This window comes from Lichenostomus cassidix, chromosome 3, assembly GCF_008360975.1.
Source record: "Lichenostomus cassidix isolate B80296 chromosome 3, HeHo_3.0, whole genome shotgun sequence".
Lineage (NCBI taxonomy): Eukaryota > Metazoa > Chordata > Aves > Passeriformes > Meliphagidae > Lichenostomus > Lichenostomus cassidix.
This window is the reverse complement of record NC_139483.1, coordinates 61,903,910-61,922,362: the sequence shown is the minus strand read 5'-3', so window position 1 is coordinate 61,922,362 and position 18,453 is coordinate 61,903,910. Positions and strand designations below refer to the sequence as shown.

Genomic DNA, 18,453 nt, shown 5'->3' with positions numbered 1-18,453 from the left:
GTTTGTCTCTTACTCCCTATGCCAGGTGGTTATGGATTTAACAGCCTCTTGTTTTCCTATCTTAGTAGCTGTGCAAGGTCTGCTGTGCACAATTACTGGAAAATAGTTTCATTGTCTTAAAACAGAAGGGTTTATTGATAAACCTCCAGAACAGGAGTCTAATGCTGCTGCTTTTCCAGTAGTAGCACACCAAAGGGTGTTCTCTCTGATTTCATACTGAGAACTGTGGCAGAGCCTCACTGTTTCCTTCCAGTGGAGGAGCCCTACCCCTCTTCCCACCTGTGTGTCCATTACTGTGCTCACTGAAGCTGCATCTGCTGCAGGGAGCTTCTCTGGTTGTGCTACAGAGCCAGAGGAGTTCCTGCACCACCGGGTGAAGGGGTAGCTGACACACTCTAAACCAAATCATCTCACCTTGAGATCCTGATTTTAATATAAACTAAGTCAAACCACAACTGAAAATAAATTTTGAGAAACTCCAGAGCATGAAGGCCCAGCAGAGGGAGAAACTGGGTTTCAGTAACTTCATACGTGCAAGACAAAAACCACATTCCCCACTCTGGCAGTGGATTCAAATTTTTTTTATCCAAAGGAGTAATTTCACCGCTCATACACGGAGCTGAATCCATAGACAGCTCTGTCTGTTCATCTTCTGAATTCAGCAACTTGTTCTTTGTTACAGGACTTTGTTACAGGACTGTTACAGGATATGATATAGTAGAACTGGTGTTCAAGTTTTTTGCCCGAATTTAAACAGGTGCAATCCAGGGGAGCAGCAGCAGTTGATGAAGCAGGAAGCAGTTACAGGTGCAAGGCATGTTTGTGTTTGCGGAGACACAGCTGCCAAGGCACAGAACTGTCAAGAGGACTTCACCCAGGGAGTTACATATGACCTCCCAAAGAGCCAGGGACTCACTGCCTCACAGGTGTGCTCACTGTCTCAGAACTGTTCTCAGAACCTGACAGTGCTATAAAGCATTCCCAGAGGAGGCAATGAGAATGTTAACACAAACCCTTGCATCTGGGAGCAGTATGAGACATCAAAAGTCATGGGACATCTTCATCCAAATTTATTTATTAATAAGGTAACAACATATTCCAAATTATTACAAGCCTTTATTAATCTTCCCATTACTGCCTCAAGTTTGACTGACATGTCAGACTTTTGCAGTAAATGTCAGTGTTCAGGTGCAGAATTAAAATAAAAGCTTAGAGAATAGCAACAGGAAGTCACAGTTACAAACACCACGGAAAGAGATGAGCATGACATCTACTGCAAGCTCCAGGGTCACTCCCAGTCAGGCTGCTCTAGGCTCAAGTTGTTGCAAGTAACAGAGAAATAATGCAGCTTATGTACTTCAGTTACAAAGCAGCAAGCACAAAAGCATTTTAAGATTTCGTAACTGCACAGGAACTATGCCTAGATTGAGACTTTCTAGGCTCAAGTCCATCTCAGCAATGGACAAGCAAAATACCTAATACAGTAAAGGATTTCAAGATTCAGAGCCCCAAATATTTTAAGAAACACTTCAGCTGAAGCCTCAGTAAATGCAAAGCTCCTCCATTAGTTATTGTAATTTCAGTGCTCCTTTTTCTCCACTTTTTTCTGTTGTTACTCGAACAACTCTTCCAAAGGGCTTACACAGCTTTCACCACTTGGCTCCTTGCAAACTCCATGATTGTAGCTTAGCCAAGAAGAAAGTGGTACACAAAACAGCAATAAATTACAGCACAGCTATGCCATTTAAACTACTTAAAAAAACAATAATAATAATAATATGTAGATGCACATTGTAAACAGGTGCTTTAAAAACATGCTTCTGAGCATCTGATACCAGGATATTTCTCTCCAGGGTGCCTGTCCTCCTTGTGCAATGAGACACACTGGACTGGCTCCTCTGCAGCTCCAGGTGCAAGTTTCCCCCCCTCACATCTGTGCTGAAGATACTGCTGCCCTCGGCATGGGAAAGGTCAGGCTGTTAGTGTCAAAGTGCTGCAAGATGTCCAGTGAACTCCAACGTGCTCCATTTTGAGTCTAACGCTTACTCAAGGCTTACTTTGGAATCAAGGCAACAGGGATCATCAAAGGCAGCCCCTCCTTTACTTGCAAAGCCTGACCTAGCACTCTTTAGTTACCCTAATTAACACTTGCACTTTTTTTCCTACAACTATTTAATGCAATTGAGGGGAAAAAAAACGTACTTCCAGAAGTTCTTGATCTCACATCTTGTGCTCCCAAAGCACTCAAGCTAGGAGTAATCCTATGAAAACCACCATGACAGCAATTATCATTGAGCTCAGCTAGAAAAAGTCATTTAGTGAAATGACAACACATGATTCAAGGTAATCATGCAGGATAAAGCAGGGAATACTACCGGGACAGCACACGCACACACACATGTATTTACACCCGCACTATTACCCAGAACACTGTTTGTTTCAGGGATATGTGGTGCTAACACAGCCTCCCCTCGAGAGCAGCACAGCTCAGTCAAAGTCGCGGTTGGTGAGAACCAGCGGAGCCACCAGAGTCCACACGTACAGCACGATGCCAATCCAGCTGGAAGAGATCTTGACCCACACAGATGGCCACTTGCTGGTCATTGTCTCATACGTCGAATCCGGACTGTGAAAGAAGGAAAAGGATCATTTGCAATTTTTTTTTTTCAATACAACATACCTGTGTTCTAAGCCACTCTTCAACACTGTTTTCACAGGAGATCATTTTCACTTCACACCTCAAAGGACCCTTCTTCCAGGCAGTTCACACTAGTCTGTTCAAGAACACCATTTTAAGCTGGTGTCACAGGGGATGGAAAAACAACAGCAGCACAAAAAATACTCAATATGAGCAGTTGTCAAGAAGCAGAAATAATTACAGGGAATCTAAGACAATCTGCAGAAAGGCAGTAAATGGATAGCACTTAGAGATACAAATAATGTATTTTGCCTTGCTAAAGGACAACACCTTGAGAAATTATTTATCTTGATGTCGTATTAACCCAAGTAGGGCCACAAATCAAATCCACAGCAGACTATCTATTAAGAATTACTTCTGAAGAAGTAACTTTCTAGTGTTGCTACTTTGATACAAATTGTTCTTTGCCAAATAACTAGAGACTATAATTTGTATTTTTTAAGTGTGAAGAACATCCAAATAAGCTGTTAACAACAATTCACACACAGGAGGACTATTTTATTGTGAGCAGACAACCTGATTTCCTTCCACCAAGCCCTGTCACATGGCTGTGGTTGGAAGAGACCACTGAAGGTTCTCCGGTCCAACTCTGCTGTTCCAGTGGGGACACCTCAAGCAAGCTTGCCCAAATGACTTCTGAGTACCTCCACGGATGGAAACACCACAACCTCCCTTGGCAACCTGTGCCAGTGCTCAGTCACCCTTGCAATGAAAAAGTGTCTCCTGATGTTCAGAGGGAACCTCCTGTATTTTAGTTTGTGCCCTTTGCCTCTGGCCCTGTCACTGGGCACCACTGAAAACTCCCACCTTCATCCTCTTTGCACCACAGCTTCACTTGTTTATATACGGGTGAGATGAGACACCCCTTGGGCTTCCTCTTCTCCAAGCTGAACAGTCTTAGCTCTCTCAGCTTTTCCTCATATAACAGATACTCCAGCCCCTTCATCATCTTTGTGGCCCCCTTTGCTGAACTCTCTCCAGTATGTCCATGTCTCTATTGTAATGGGAAGCCTATTACAGAATGGAAGGAGTCACCAGTGCTGAGTAGATGGGAAGGAACACCTCTCCCTTGACCTGTTTATACAACATGTCCTTTGTCTAGCTCTCTGTACCAGACATGGCCGTAGTGTTGACTAATTTCATATTGTTACAGAATTTAAGATTTTATCCTGTTCACTTCAGCAGGATGTACTTCAGCAGTCCAGTGAATGACAAGGATCATCCTAGAAAATACGACAGGCGCTTGTGAACAAGGTAGGCTACAGTTTTCAAATACAATTCCCTAAATGTAACTCAAACAGTAACTTCCCTTGAGAAGGCCCAATCAAGACCTGCATTCCAGAGCACACAACTTGTGCCTTCTTGTCCAGCAAGATATGGCATCTTGCATGTTCGTTACTAGCACAACATCTAATCAAATGTAAATACCTGTACCAGTTGGTAAGTGTCATCATGATATACAGTGATGCCAGGAAAAGCATAAAGTGAAAGAAGGAGTAACTGTAAGTAACTCCATCCCTCTCGTTATCTATAGCTCGGTGAACATCATCTCCATCATCAAGGGAGCCATCACTCCTGGGCATTCCATCCTCTATCAGTGTTGATTCATCACTGGTCAGCATCAGCTTGTTCACTTGGCTGTTGTTGGATGTTCGGATGCTGCATTTGACAGGAAGGGACACGGTACAGTTACCCAAATAAATACAATTTAGTATCCAACAATAAGAAGTAATATATAGCAATAGATTTTTTTAAAGGAAACTCACCTTGAATAGAGAACACACAGCAAAAACAAAACCAGTCCTACAATTCCTTGTGCATCCCACCACTGCACTACCTGTCCTTGGGTTGGAGTGGTGGTGCTGTTGTAACCAATGATGCTCAGCAGACTGGGGTTACAGCGCCTGTCTGTGAGGGAAACTACATTAGAACTTACATAAAACAAGAACAGGACAAATATTTAATGGCACATTTCCTTGCTGAATGCACAGAAATAGAAAGGAACTTCATGACTGTGACAGTCTTGAAGTAATAAAGCTTTGAATCTAATTTTAGCCTACTTAATCTCTCTAGAGCAGGGAAATGACAGTATATGGCATAAAAATCTATCTCTTTGAGCAGACTAAAGGATTTTGAACTTACGTAAGATATGCATCAACTGCTTTACTATTTCATCTCATATAATTAGATGCAACAAAATAAAAATCTCTGCACAATAAACTTCAGAAATTCTACTGCTAGAATACAAGTCTGACAAACACATTCTATAGATGAGGTACGAGTCATCTCAGAATTGGAAAACAATGCCAGTAAGTCAGTTTGTTATTATGAGTGGTTCCCACTCCACAGCATCCACAGGTAATACTAATGAAAGACATGAAAGTAGGAGACAATCTTATTTTCCCATAATCACTGCCTAAATTAGATGACTAATGTATTCCATGACACAGAAGCAAAGAAGATTGTCCATTACTAAGATAAAAGGGCCAAGAGACCCAATTAAAACCACCAAAATCAATATCTGGTGATTTATTTTAATCACCAGAATTTCTGGACTTATTTATTTATTTTTAGAGATATTCAACTATTTTCAGACACAATAAACATTGACAACATTTATTAATACTTGTTTTAAATCCTCAGTTTGGAAAAATATAATCAGCATCCTGGTTAACTGAGAAACAATGAGAGTGGGCTTGTGGCAGCAAACATAGCTGAGCCCTAACGCACACACATTTTATTAACCTGTTCTAACACGGCCTGCAAAAGAGGTGAAGATACAATTTACTGCTTAACTGTTTGCCCAAAAAGCCCTACATTGCTACTACACTTACCTGGCTCATTGGTCATGGCTGACCAAGTCAAATACATTGTATAGATTGTGATCACCGAAGACTGCAGCAAACCAGATCTTGGCTGAGATTCCTACACAAAGGAGTCACAAAACAGGAAAGTCAGGCAATCAAAACTCGCAGGCACAATTATACTGTGATAACACAAGAGGCAACAGAATTAAAATTGTACCTGAATCCTTGGCAGAATTGACATTACAGAAGCACCAATGCACAGGAGCATATTAACACTGATGAATGTCTTGTTTTCAGAACAACCTTCTGGATGAGTGTAATAAACATAAAACAAGACAATAGCAACAAGAGATAGCAGATAGTTGACAGCTGTAGCTGAGAGCAGAGCTGTGAAGAAACAAAACCATAGATAAACTGGTTAATAACAAAGACTACTGAAATTGAAATAACACTGCATGATTATCAAGTTTTGGACACAATATACAACAAGAGTTCTGGGCACTGAAATATAAAAACTTCTCAATAGTCTGAAGTATTAAAAAGAAACACAATACATGGGAATCCTGAAGCCATACTTGATTCTCCAGCGCTCTAACAGTAACCAGGAAGAGCAAGGATAAAGGAACGCAGTTGTACTACACACACTTTGGCTAAGTTTAAAAAGAAACTGAAGAAATACTTCTCCAAAAGAAGCTAAAACAAAATCTCATTTCCAAATTACATCTCAGTAAAAACATTAAATAGTAAAGTAGTCATTGAATGAAGACAAGCCATGCTGTGTTTTGGAACACCTAAATTATCACATCAGAAACGCTTTATTACAATAAGGCATGATTTCTCCAGTGAGATGACTTGTACTCTCCTTCACTATCTTGGCCTTTCACTCAGCAGATACCTTCAAAGAATGACCAACAGGCAGACAGAAAAAAACAATTATTTGAGGTGATTGTACTCAACATGAAGCACTAACAGGTTACTTTGTTTTTAATCAGCACTAAAGGGATAATGAAACTTGTGGCTGAAAAAAGCCAAAAATCTGCAGTTGCCACTTCTCTGATATTATGATGCGCAGAAAGCTCCACCTGAACGTGAGGAAGTTCTTTACTTTGTGTATGACTGCACCCTGGAACAGATGGCCCAGAGAGGTTGTGGAGTCTCCCTCACTGGAGATATTCAAGAACCATCTGGACACAATCCTGTGCCATGTGCTCTGGGATGACCCTGCTTGAGCTGGAAGGCTGGGCCAGATGAGCTGCTGTGGTCCCTTCCAACCTCACACATTCTGGGATTGTGTGAAATGGATGCCCTGCTCCCAGGGAATAGATCTTATTACTCAGAGGCTCCTGCTTTCTCCCTGCTTCTGCTTATTTACCTTGACAACAGAAGGACACCAATGGAGCTGAACTACACACCTGAGAAAAGGATACTTATGCACGAAGCAGCCCTTTCAGCACTCTGGTAAAATGAACTATTCAGTGAGTGACTTATTTAACATAATGCACATTAAATGCAATTTAAAACTTGATTGCAGTATAGTCCCTTACCTGCATACCAGCACCTTGAGTTTCCTTCCTCCATTTTTTCAACCCAAGATTCATTCCAGGAGTGGGCGAAGTCAATAAGCAAAACCAGCTGAATAAGAATAAAGCAGAATGCTCCAGCCATACCTACATAAAACCAGACTAAAAGAGAAATAAAACAAAACAGTTAAGAACCATAGATAATTAACTCCCTTGTCTCAGGGTCCCTAAACACAGAGAAGCACTACAGTCACACAGCCACAGTTAAAACTGTATGACATCAGCATGCACTTACTTTTCTTTTAAAACTAAGTATGATTCAACCATAATACAGAGGAAGACAATATTCCCTCACCAGTTGTAAATGGTCCCTCTGGTATGAAGAAAGCTCCAATACTAATTGCAAGTGCTGTCGCAAATTTGAAGAACCAGAATCTAAAGGGAAATAAAAAAATAAGGCAAATATTAATTCTGGTCTAATTCACACAAAACACACATCTTTAAGAGTTGTTTTTTTTTTAATTCACTCATTCTTGCTTTTTTTGAAGCAGGATGGAAATTTTATCTGCTCAAGATTTTTGTTCTCAAAAAAATTATTCTAAAACTCTGCTAGAGTGACACAGAGTTTGACATGTTTCCCAGAGGTGTCTTCTTACTCATGAATTACAAATTAAGCCAATTGAAAGCTACTTTTTTTGTTCCTAAGAACATTTTAAACCTGAGCAGTGAGATTATTGAATTGTCTGCATGTCAGAAAAATCGGTTAAAAAATCCTTTCTTGCTTTTAATACCAAAACCAAAAACGTAGAAGATCTGATTGATGCCTACAATGACAGAAAACATACTGGAGCTCCCTACCAGTCTCAATTCACTTCCTGCATGAGAAAGATATACAAAAGTCTGGATTCTTCCCACCCAACCTCAAATTCTTTAGGTCTACAGCCGATAAGGATTTATCACAAAAACAAAAGCAAATTATTTATCCTCCACAGAAAAGACACCATCAAATTCTAAGTCACTGTTTCAGTGCAGTGTCATTGGAATTTTTTTCCAGTAAAATATGTGCATTCACAGACCACCAAAACAGATATTTCTAGAAAGTATACAGGGAAGTATCTTCCACCAAAGATGCACCAAACTCACCCCAAATACAGAGTGTATAAATATACCCTGCATAGGGAACTTCAAACTGTTATGCCAACAAAACTGTAAGGAGGAGGTGAAGACTGTTTTTTCTGATCAGTGACAGGCAGCTCCAAAAACAGGCATGGTGCCATCTACATGTACTTCAAAACAGAATATAACAGCACAAAGACATGTACCACCACCCCCACAATGTCAAACACTTGTCTATTTTAAAAGTTTTCTATCCCTTCCCATTTCTTTCCATACTTTGAACAAATTTAATCTCTCCTGGTGGCTGTTACAATCAAGTGATGGAGACCAGAAGAACAAGTGCGAATTGTGTGGAGAGGAACTATGTGAAATAACAGAACTGTAGAATATGGAACAAAATGGACTAATGACCTGGGATATAGATAAGTGACTAAACTCAGTCTGAAAGCTGAATGAAGTTATAACATTTACGGTGCAATACATACCCCACTAAAACTAGTTTTTGAATCCACTTATTTTTTAATCAATGTCATTCTCAATTACAAAAATTAGAACGGATTCAGGTTTGTATATATTTAATCTCTAATTTCAGACTCTTTTAAGGAACCTTAACACTCTACCCCATATGATAACTGAAAACAATACTCATCTGAAATAACACCTACACTGCCTGAATTCTGTGCAAACCAGCAACAATCTCATAAATACACTATAATTGGGCTTCGTCTACTGTTATTATACACCCGAGGCAAGAAACCACTCTGACTGTTGTTAAAAAAGCAGAGAAGGTGAATATTGGCACTAGATCATATTACACTGACTTAACTTGCATGCAAACATGAAAAAGTTAGTACACATAGACGGAAAAACATACTATTCTGATTATTTCAAACAACTGACAAAAAGATTACCTCTCAAAGTATTACTGAACATACACACAGTTTCAAAAATCAAAAACCATAAACCTTTTCATAGAGCTAACTGCAATGTCTATTATTGAAGCAATGAGTTATTACAGAAGTGTTGAAAATAATGTTATTAAATATTTTACCAGAAACAGTTAAATAACACAGATTCTTCTTTTTTCCTACTGTTGATGTTAGATTGGCTAAGAAAAGCAGATTGCTATGGGTTGCATAAACAGTACCTAAATTTGTATTGGAGAGCACAACTCCAACTAAGGTTATCAAGAAGATCCCAAACACTTAAGATCAGTTTTAGGTAAAAAAACATCCCACATAATGTAAAATCACCATGTGCCTTTTTCTGAAAAAAAAAGCCAAAAAACAACAGGGCTCTGATACAGAATGCAGCTGAGCCACTTTCTTCTAGCTTGCAACAAGCATGTTCTGCTGAACAAAAAAGGGAGGGAAAGGCTGAACTGAGTTACTGCTGCTAACGTAACTTAATACTTTACTCTCTTGTTCTTTAGACCAAGAAAACAAAAAGTAAACAAAGCAATATTCAGCTCAGTCTTAATTATTTTACTTTCCCCTACAGAAATAATTTGAAGCTTTTTTCATTTTATGCTAGGCATGTTTAATCTTACTATACTGAATAGAAAATATAATTACTTCATCATTCTTATGGCTTAGATGTTCATACCTTCTTTTAAATACAGACACCTTGGAAAAATCAGTAGTCCAAGCAATCACTGTGACCACCAACATCAGGCACCATAAATGGTTTTATACTTTTTAGCATCATGCACCCTTACAAACATTTACATCTTGGTTAAAGAAGCTACATTACACATAGGCAGAGCCAGGATGAAACCTACCACTTCTGTCACCCCACAAGCTGAAATTTCACTATATTCTTCCATCTGATAATCCTAACTAAAATGAAACACATAAGATAAGAAAATCTACTGGAAAGCTCAGAAACTAAAAACATAACTCATTTATTTTTGTCAAGAGGTGAATGAAAAGATAGCAGAAAAAGGTACCTTTTATGTATATATATAGACATATATGTGTAACTTATAACCTTTAAAAGAAAACTGCTCAGAGAAGAACAAAAGTTCTTACAAACTTCAAAGTTAAGAGGAATACAAATTCCCAGAGAACAGATGAGTCTTTTAAATCTTTCTATTTCTTGAAAAAAATCTCAGTGGAATGAAACTTAGTGCCATTATTCATCTCTGAATTTCACTGTCTTTAGTCAGAAGCAGAATTTCTCGTCTTGGGAAACCTCTGGACAGATTATCCAACGTCATAGCTCAGGCTCTGAAAAGCAACAGCCATGTGTATCTTTTTCTCTCACAAAAATTAATCACTAACTCAGCACTCATTTCTGCATCTTACCCATTGTGCACTGCTGCTCTGGGGTCGTTGCTGCTCTTCACTTTGATCATCAGCAAGGAGAAGAGAAGGAAGAACATGGCCATGCCAAAGCACACGCGGTACACGGCTTTGTAGCCAACCAGGACATCACAGTTCACGTGACCCTGCACACCAGGAATACTTGTTCCCAACCCTCCATCACAAAATCCAGGAATCTGTGATAAACACGAGATAGGTCAGTCATTTTTAAAAGACCTCCTGTGTTTGAATAGGCAATTCATTAATATTGCAACATTATGTAACTATTAACTATTGTAAGAAAATATGATGCTGAAGGACTACAGTCCAACTAGCATATCAAACACATTCAAAGGAAAAAAAATCCTGCACAGGCATATTCTGAACAAAACCAAAAATATTTTCCTAGAATAGTTTGGGTTGGAGAGGACCTTTAAAGCTCAGCTAGACGAACCCCTCTGCCATGAGCAAGGACATCTTCAATTACATCAAGCTGCTCAAAGCCCCATCCAGCCTGACCTTGAATATCTCTAGGAATGGGACATGGATCTTATAAACAGGGAATTTTTATGTCATTAGCAATTTCAGAACTTCTCGAAGAAATGCAGTGTTCACTTGTTGATCTGAATCAAGAGATAATCAAAGATCTGGGAATTGGTAAATTTGACTTGACAGTTACTATCAGGTTTATGACATAGCTAGGAGGCAGCAGCCTGCTTATATCTCTTTAAAACAGACACAGCCTTTCCCAAAAAGCAGAATCACCATCAATTAGGTGTATCCATAACTTCCATATGAAACAGCTGAGAACATTCTTTCCAGTCACTAGCAGGACGTGAGCAACATCTTTCAGAATTCAAATCATACTCCAGAAGGCTGTAATTTTCTTTCCTAGGTGACTAACATGGCTCTCACTGAAGCTCTAATGTGGTAACTATACCACCCGGAAATATACATCTATGGTTGAATCATTTGGGGGGGAAAAACATGAAAGGCATGTCTAACTGAAGTTACTATCTACTGAAAAAAAACTAAAGACAGCAAAACAGAACTGAAGTATACGCAACCCAAGTTCAGTGAGCCTGTAAGCTCTACTGTAACTCACACTACCACTCTCCAATTTTATATCGCATCTTCATATAGCTTATAAACTGTAAGATCCTACAAACACTTCCTCTTTCCCAGAGTGGAAAACATGCTACTATGATTAGTGAAAAATATTTTTGTTATGCATTGCAGACTTTAAAATAGAACTTCAACTAATACAGCACAACGAAACTAGAAGACACGTTAGAGTGTGGTTACTTTTTTTTAATCACAACCACAATAAAAGTCTATGAAGTGCCATAAATACAAGCATCTCAATAATATATACTTGCAAACTACACATCCATAAATTTTCTTCTTTGGTGCAAGATTTTATTTTTTCTGCTCTGAGCATTTTAAGAAGAGATGCAACTTTACCCCAAAATAGTGCTTTTCATCTGCAGAGGGATTTTCCCACAAGTTCTTTGTTTATTTGATTTACAAACAAATTAATGGTGACTGTGAAGCACAGGTGGCAGCAAAATTATATATTTCCGAATAAAATCCATGCTTTCAAGATGTCAATTACTATGATCTGTGACACTTGTTCTACCAAACATGTTAGCAATGAATAACCTGACCTTCTTCAGCTGCTCTTCCATGCCTGGTATTAGCATCACACAGGCAACGCTCACGCCAAGAAGTAAAAAGAAGGCATAAATCAGCCGAGTAATGGTGGAGTTGTTTCCACTGGGGCAGCATCGGCAAAGCAGGCACGGGGCACTTCCACACAAGCATGGTATCTGACAGAGAGACAGAATATGAATTATTTAAAAAGCTTTGGATTACTAGATTTCAATATTTAATCAGGCTGTGCAGATCATCAGACATTATGATGGAAAATGACTCATCCTGTGCATCCCACCACTAGTGCAGACTAAGTCACTGCAACATGTTACAGAACCACAAAACGGCAGCGCTTCCCGATGTGCGGCTGCACAGTGAAATTAGTGCTATGCCAAAAGTAATCACTTCGCCATTCAGAAGGAAAAAAAGATTGGATTCAGGCTCATTTATTCTCTTGAATTTTACTTCATTTCAACCAAATGACATGCAAGGACTGCTTGTGTTAAAAACTACATCCTCCCTTCCACAGCTGCAAAGATTAAACAAATACACCACATGAAAAAGACATGAGCACAACTGTCACGTAGGAACACTCTCAGCACCTGGCACAGTAGAGATACAATCCTCACTGGGGCCATAAAATTTCCAAAGCACAAAAACCAGGTAAAAGACCCTAAACCTTAAGCTTCAAATTACTTCCTATTAGCAGCTACTCACATAACATACATAATTCTGTTGGCTTGCAAAATTAACTTTATGCCATGTAAAAGTTACAAACAGCCCGAACAGAGCAAACACACAGTATATGTGTTATTGACACCAAATATCAACAGCAAAAGTGGATGGAAATGCTGTAAAGTTGTAATACTACAAGGGGCCAAAAAAAACCAGGACAAAATTTACCTGTATTTAGTTCTTAAGCAGACAATTGTAGGAAGAAAGAAGTAGATGGTGCTATTTCACCAGGAAAGGGTTGGAAAGCAGAGAATAATTCTCTGCCACTTACTGAGTGACAATTTGGAAAGTAAAAGAAAGGCAAAGTTCCACAAGTAAACATCAGCCAAAGGAGGAAAGGTACAATCAAAATGTGTGATCACTGCCCTCCCTGAGCTACAACAGACCATGCCACCTATGACAAAGATACAGAACAGGGTTAAAACCCAGCTTCTCCCGAGCACACATCTAAGGACACCTCCACCATGGGATAAAAGCCACAGGTGTTCATCACCACATGAGAGACACTCAGTCAGTCCCATAAGGACAAAAGTAGTTACAAGGCCACATGACCCTGACATGTCAATCACCCAGTATGACTGGCATGTGTCAGAAAGAGTTCTCAGAAATTAAGTCATATGACAAAAACGCCAGCAGTCTTCTGCTACTGGAAAAGCCCCAGGGGTTGCTGGGAAAAGCAGACAGATTGCCACAACACTCTTGGCAGCACCCTGAGAAGCCCTCAGGAAAAGGCTGATTATCATTCTTGCAGTTTCAACCAGACTCACACACTGGACCCACAAACTTCATCTTTTGAATAACTTCCCTGTATTCTTTTTGGCCCATGTGTTCCTTCCTGAGGAGCCAAGAATTTCCACTCCACTGTGCTACAGAATCATCTTTAAACAGAAAACTTCACCACCACATTTGTCTTGCTAAACCAGTGAAATTAGGCAGATTCTCATTTTAAGTATTTCAGGATGTAAAAGCTATTATATTGCCCCTTTTTAACTTCTCCTCCAGTCAGTATCATTATAGCACATATAGTATGAAAGTGCTGATTACAGGAGGTTTCATTGCAATATAATAAAAAAAATTACTTACACTGAGAGCCATCAGTCACTGCAACAACCTCCCCAAGGATGCAGTAGTTTCTCCATCCCTGGAGGTTTTCAAGATGCAACTGGACAAGGCACTAGATCACCCTATTCAGGCCCCCTTTTTCATAAAAGATGGACAGAGTGGCCCTTTGAGGCTCCTCTATGACTGCAAGCAACTACATTAGGGGCATCTATGTTTCATAAGCAGGAAACGTATGGCAAATATTGTCTCTGAGTGCATCAGAATTTTATAGTACTACTGTATTACACTATTTGCTACAAACACAAATAACCTTTCTAGTGAAAAATCTCTCTGTTCCAAAATTACTGTCTTGAACTAATTCTGTCTGCATTAATATCTCTAAACATGCTGTTGAATAAAAGGTTGAGTTTGGAATAATATAATATATGACTAGGTTCATCTGCTGCAGAAAACGTGAGGAAAGGAGCACCCAGTAAAAAAGTTCACTTCCGTAATGAATCCCAGTGCTAAACTGTTTGTTAAATACCTAAATAATTCAAGCAGATTGCGCCTGAGTGCCCCAGGGGAAGGCAGAATGCATGCTTCTACAGACAGGAGAGACTTGCAGTAGCTGAAATGTAGATGATTGTCTCCACCTCACTAGGAAACAATGTGCCTCAAGAGATGCCACACACTTCACTGAAGTGTCTAAGGTCCAACAACAGCTTTTCACATGTTTTGCCCCCAAACAGCTCATGTACATCTCTGAACAAAAGACACCTATTGATACATGATACTATTCATACAAGTTGTCCACTTGTACAAGGATTGGACTTGTCACAGTGCAATTCTCACTTTCTTTGCCAAAACAGAATAAAATACATACCATTCCAATAAAATAGTACTATACTATCAGCAAAACTACTTGTTACAGACTTCAAAAAGAACAGAAACCAAAGAACATTCAGCCCATGAAATTCAGCTTATCTGCAGAGGAGACAAGGAGAGGTTGTGCCACTTTCTTCCTAAATTTGAAGCACACCTCTTACAAAAAATTCAGTAGTACAAACAAGATACTACCATGCAGATCAAAGCCTAACTCCCCAGGTGACACTCAGCTTAGTCACAGATGCAGACTGACTGCAAAATTCCTCTACAATTACTTTTTCACTTATTTCATAAGGAAACTTAGACAAAAGTTACTAAGTCACAACTGCATAAAATCTATTGCCTTCCAGAAACTTCTATCCTTACCTACCAACTCATAACCCTTTACATTTTTGAGGGAAAATAAGCAGCATAAAAATGGTGTTTACTAAGGCAAAATAAGAAAAGACAACCCACACACCTATTCCGGGAGGAGCCAGCTGGGCAGACAAGTTAATTCATGCCTGCTAAACTAGTCACTTCATTCCCCAGGGCAGCAGAAACTGCAGGAGGAACATGTAACAAGATGTATATCAAAGGAGAGAAAAAACTCTACAGAATCATGGAAAGTCAAATGTTACTGCCCCTGATGCACACAGAATGAGTTTTTAATATCAAACATAATCTTCCTACTGGAATAATGACTAAATGATTACATACTGAATGAAGTATCGGCAAAAACACTAAGCCCCTGCTGGGCCTAGTCAAGTTTTACCTACATCATCCCCACTCTTAAGCTTAAGACACCAAATCAATCAAGATCTTTACCTTGACAGAGAATATTAAAGGAGAAAAACAGCAGCTCAGCTGTTTCAGAGAACAGCACAATAGAGGCAATACACAGCAGAGGAAAATGGCACTGCTTCATCAATTCAGGCTGTCAGGACCACAGGACTTTTGGTGAGATGGCTGTGCTCTTATGGCTTTGCCCTCACCCCCCACCTCTGACAGGCTCCCCGTTGCTCGTGAAAATGCTACCCTGAAGCAGCGCCTGATGAGCACACGGGAGGGCAGCGCTATAAGCAGCAGCAACACACCACAAAAAGCCCAGAAGAAACAAGCGTGGCATGAGGCCTGATGCGGAGGCCTTACGCAGAGCAGCTCTGCGCAGCACAACACGCGGCCCTGCAGAGAAGCAGCATCCTCACAGGCCAAGGAGGTTTCCCGGCCATGGCACAGCCTGCACCAGCACAAACTCACTGCATCTGGTTCAGCTGCTCCCTCACCCTCGCTGGGTGCTTCTTTCTCAGAGCCACAGACAGTGTTTTTACGGACATATCCTTAGAGACCAGTGTGGACAGATTTCCCCTATTCAGAGCATTTTACAGGCTTTAAGTGCTGGTTAGCTGTGGTTTTAAATGTGGAAAGAAAAGCAACACTTTAAAGCCATCAGGGAAAAGAGAAAAATAACACCAACAAAACCAACCCACCCCAATTTGTTTGGGCATTTCAAAGGAAGGGATAGGCGTTAACTACTCAAGAGTAAATCTGACTTAATTAAGATTATGTTCTCATGCAAATCATTTTATCTAACAGGCCATTAGCTAAATTTCTCTGTAGAGAAACAACACTCAAGAGCAAGTAGACAGAGATTCTTTCGTGCACTACAAACACCAACCAGTTGTCAGAAAGACTGTTTATGAATTCAAAAATGCAGTATATATCAATTCTAGTATTTGAATTAAAGCCTATAGTCACAATGTCACTAAGTATCTGACAATAATTTTAAAAAAATGTTACCTGTATTCAGCTAGTAGTTAAAGCCTAACTGGCTAAACCATTCAGCAGTGTTTAAAATGTTAATGAGAGCAAGATGAACACTGACAGTAATTAGTTAAAAGGTGCTTATTATCAGTGTTCTAGTTGATTATTTACATGCATATCAGCCTGGAAGTTAATTTATACAGACTTGCCAAGTCTATAATAATTTCACATAATCTGTACATGAGATTAAAGGATTATGTATCATCTCTCTTAATTTAACATCACTCTGTACTAAGGTATGTACAAATGTATGTACAAAGCCCATACATTCAGATAACACAAAAAACAGGAACTTGGATAAATATGAGGTTTTCTTATATCACTAAAAGTGTGTGTATGAACGTTTTAGTTATAGGTAATTTAATTTAATACATTTATGGTACAATATTATTAAAAAATGCAGATTTTCACAATCCGACTAAAATTTTATAGCAAACATCTGAAAACTCACAAGCTACTTGATTGTGTCTATTTTCATAGGGACTAGACTTGAAAAAACGTACCACTTATGGACAAAAAAGCAATGCCTCAGTTGAAGGCTCTTTACCAACTTCTTTGCTTTCCTGCATAGTGCCAACAGTTTTAATGCCACCTCAATCTCCCGTTTCCCATTAATATAAATCACTCAGCGATGCTCCTACAGCACGGCGGTGACACATCACCACGGATTACTGTGCCGCGAGGAAAGGACGGCTCGGCAAGACAAAGATGCTACAAAGGGTGGAGCTGCTCAAGACAAAGCCCTAAGAAAAGAATTAAATGCAAGCATCCAGAATCAGGGAAACGTGCGGGTTTTGATTTTCCCGAAGGTAACGCTGGAGTTCAAAGCATCTGATGAGACTCTACAGACTAGGGGAGGTGATTCCAGCGGACACCGCAACACCTCCCGCATAGCAACGCGGATTAAGCGGCGACCAGAGCTCGACAGGCCAGCCTGTCTGGGTTAAGGACAAAGCTCCCCATAGCCCCGGCGAAACGATTCCGATGGATCCCTGGGGATCCCCGGAGAAGCCCGACAGAGAAAGGACCACAGCGCGGCCCGCCCCCTCCAGCGCGGCGGCGAGAGAGCCCTGCCCGGGCGGAGCGGGGGCCGCGGCCGCTCGGGGCCGACAGAGCCGGCTGGGGCCGGGCAGGGGCCGGGCAGGGACCCGCAGCCTCCCCGCGCCGGAGGAGGAGGAGGGAAGGCAGCGCCACAGCCGCCCTGGGTGACACAGCCGCGGGGAGCGACGGGCGAGGCCCGGGTGGGAGGCAAGGAGCGGGGGAAGCACCGGCCGCCGGCTCCGAGCCTGCGGCGGGCAGGGAAGGGAAGGGAAGGGCCGGGAGGGAGCCCCGCGCCGCCCGCGGCCACCTTACCCAGCTCGCCAAGGAGCAGAGGCCCAGGACGCTGCCCATGGTCCCGGCGGGCTCGCTCGGGCTCCTCCAAGATGGAAGCGGCCGCGGCTCCCGACGCCGCTGTTTACTGCGCCCCGCGGCGCTTCCGGCTGCTCTGACGGCACGGCGCGTCACTTCCGGCCGGGAGCGGCGCCTGGCCTGCTGGCTGAGGTGTCACGTGCCGAGGGTGCGTGAGGGCAGCGCTGCTCCGTGAGGCCGGGCTGCTCCGTGAGGCCGGGCTGCTCCGTGAGCCGGGCTGCTCCGTGAGGCCGGGCTGCTCCGTGAGGCCGGGCTGCTCCGTGAGGCCGGGCTGCTCCGTGAGGGCAGCGCTCTGTGCACCGAGGGTGCGTGAGGCCGGGCTGCTCCGTGAGGGCAGGGCTGCTCCGTGAGGGCAGGGCTGCTCCGTGAGGGCAGGGCTGCTCCGTGAGGGCAGGGCTGCTCCGTGAGGCCGGGCTGCTCCGTGAGGCCGGGCTGCTCCGTGAGGCCGGGCTGCTCCGTGAGGCCGGGCTGCTCCGTGA

General features: G+C 41.5%; 1 protein-coding gene across 1 annotated transcript; it reads right to left on the bottom strand.

Annotated features, from left to right (window-relative positions):
• Nucleotides 1-1,059: 1,059 nt before the first annotated feature.
• SERINC1 (serine incorporator 1) lies at nucleotides 1,060-18,074 on the bottom strand. Its single transcript, XM_085056078.1, has 10 exons — nucleotides 17,918-18,074; nucleotides 12,112-12,273; nucleotides 10,448-10,641; nucleotides 7,381-7,460; nucleotides 7,050-7,187; nucleotides 5,723-5,892; nucleotides 5,533-5,623; nucleotides 4,465-4,606; nucleotides 4,127-4,357; nucleotides 1,060-2,626 (listed from the first exon to the last, which is right to left on the bottom strand). The coding sequence occupies exons 1-10, from the start codon at nucleotides 17,954-17,956 to the stop codon at nucleotides 2,488-2,490; spliced, it is 1,386 nt and encodes a 461-aa protein (XP_084912204.1). The 5' UTR covers nucleotides 17,957-18,074; the 3' UTR covers nucleotides 1,060-2,487.
• Between the last annotated feature and the right edge of the window lie 379 nt (nucleotides 18,075-18,453).

What these genes read in the sequence shown, in the direction of transcription:
- SERINC1 (XM_085056078.1), bottom strand. Translation starts at nt 17,956, where the DNA reads ATGGGCAGCGTCCTGGGCCTCTGCTCCTTGGCGAGCTGG. An exon ending in TCTGCTCCTTGGCGAGCTGG is followed by an intron (nt 12,274 to 17,917) that starts GTAAGGTGGCCG and finishes TCTCTCTGTCAG; the next exon opens with ATACCATGCTTGTGTGGAAG. An exon ending in CAATTCTGCCAAGGATTCAG is followed by an intron (nt 5,624 to 5,722) that starts GTACAATTTTAA and finishes TCCTTTGTGTAG; the next exon opens with GAATCTCAGCCAAGATCTGG.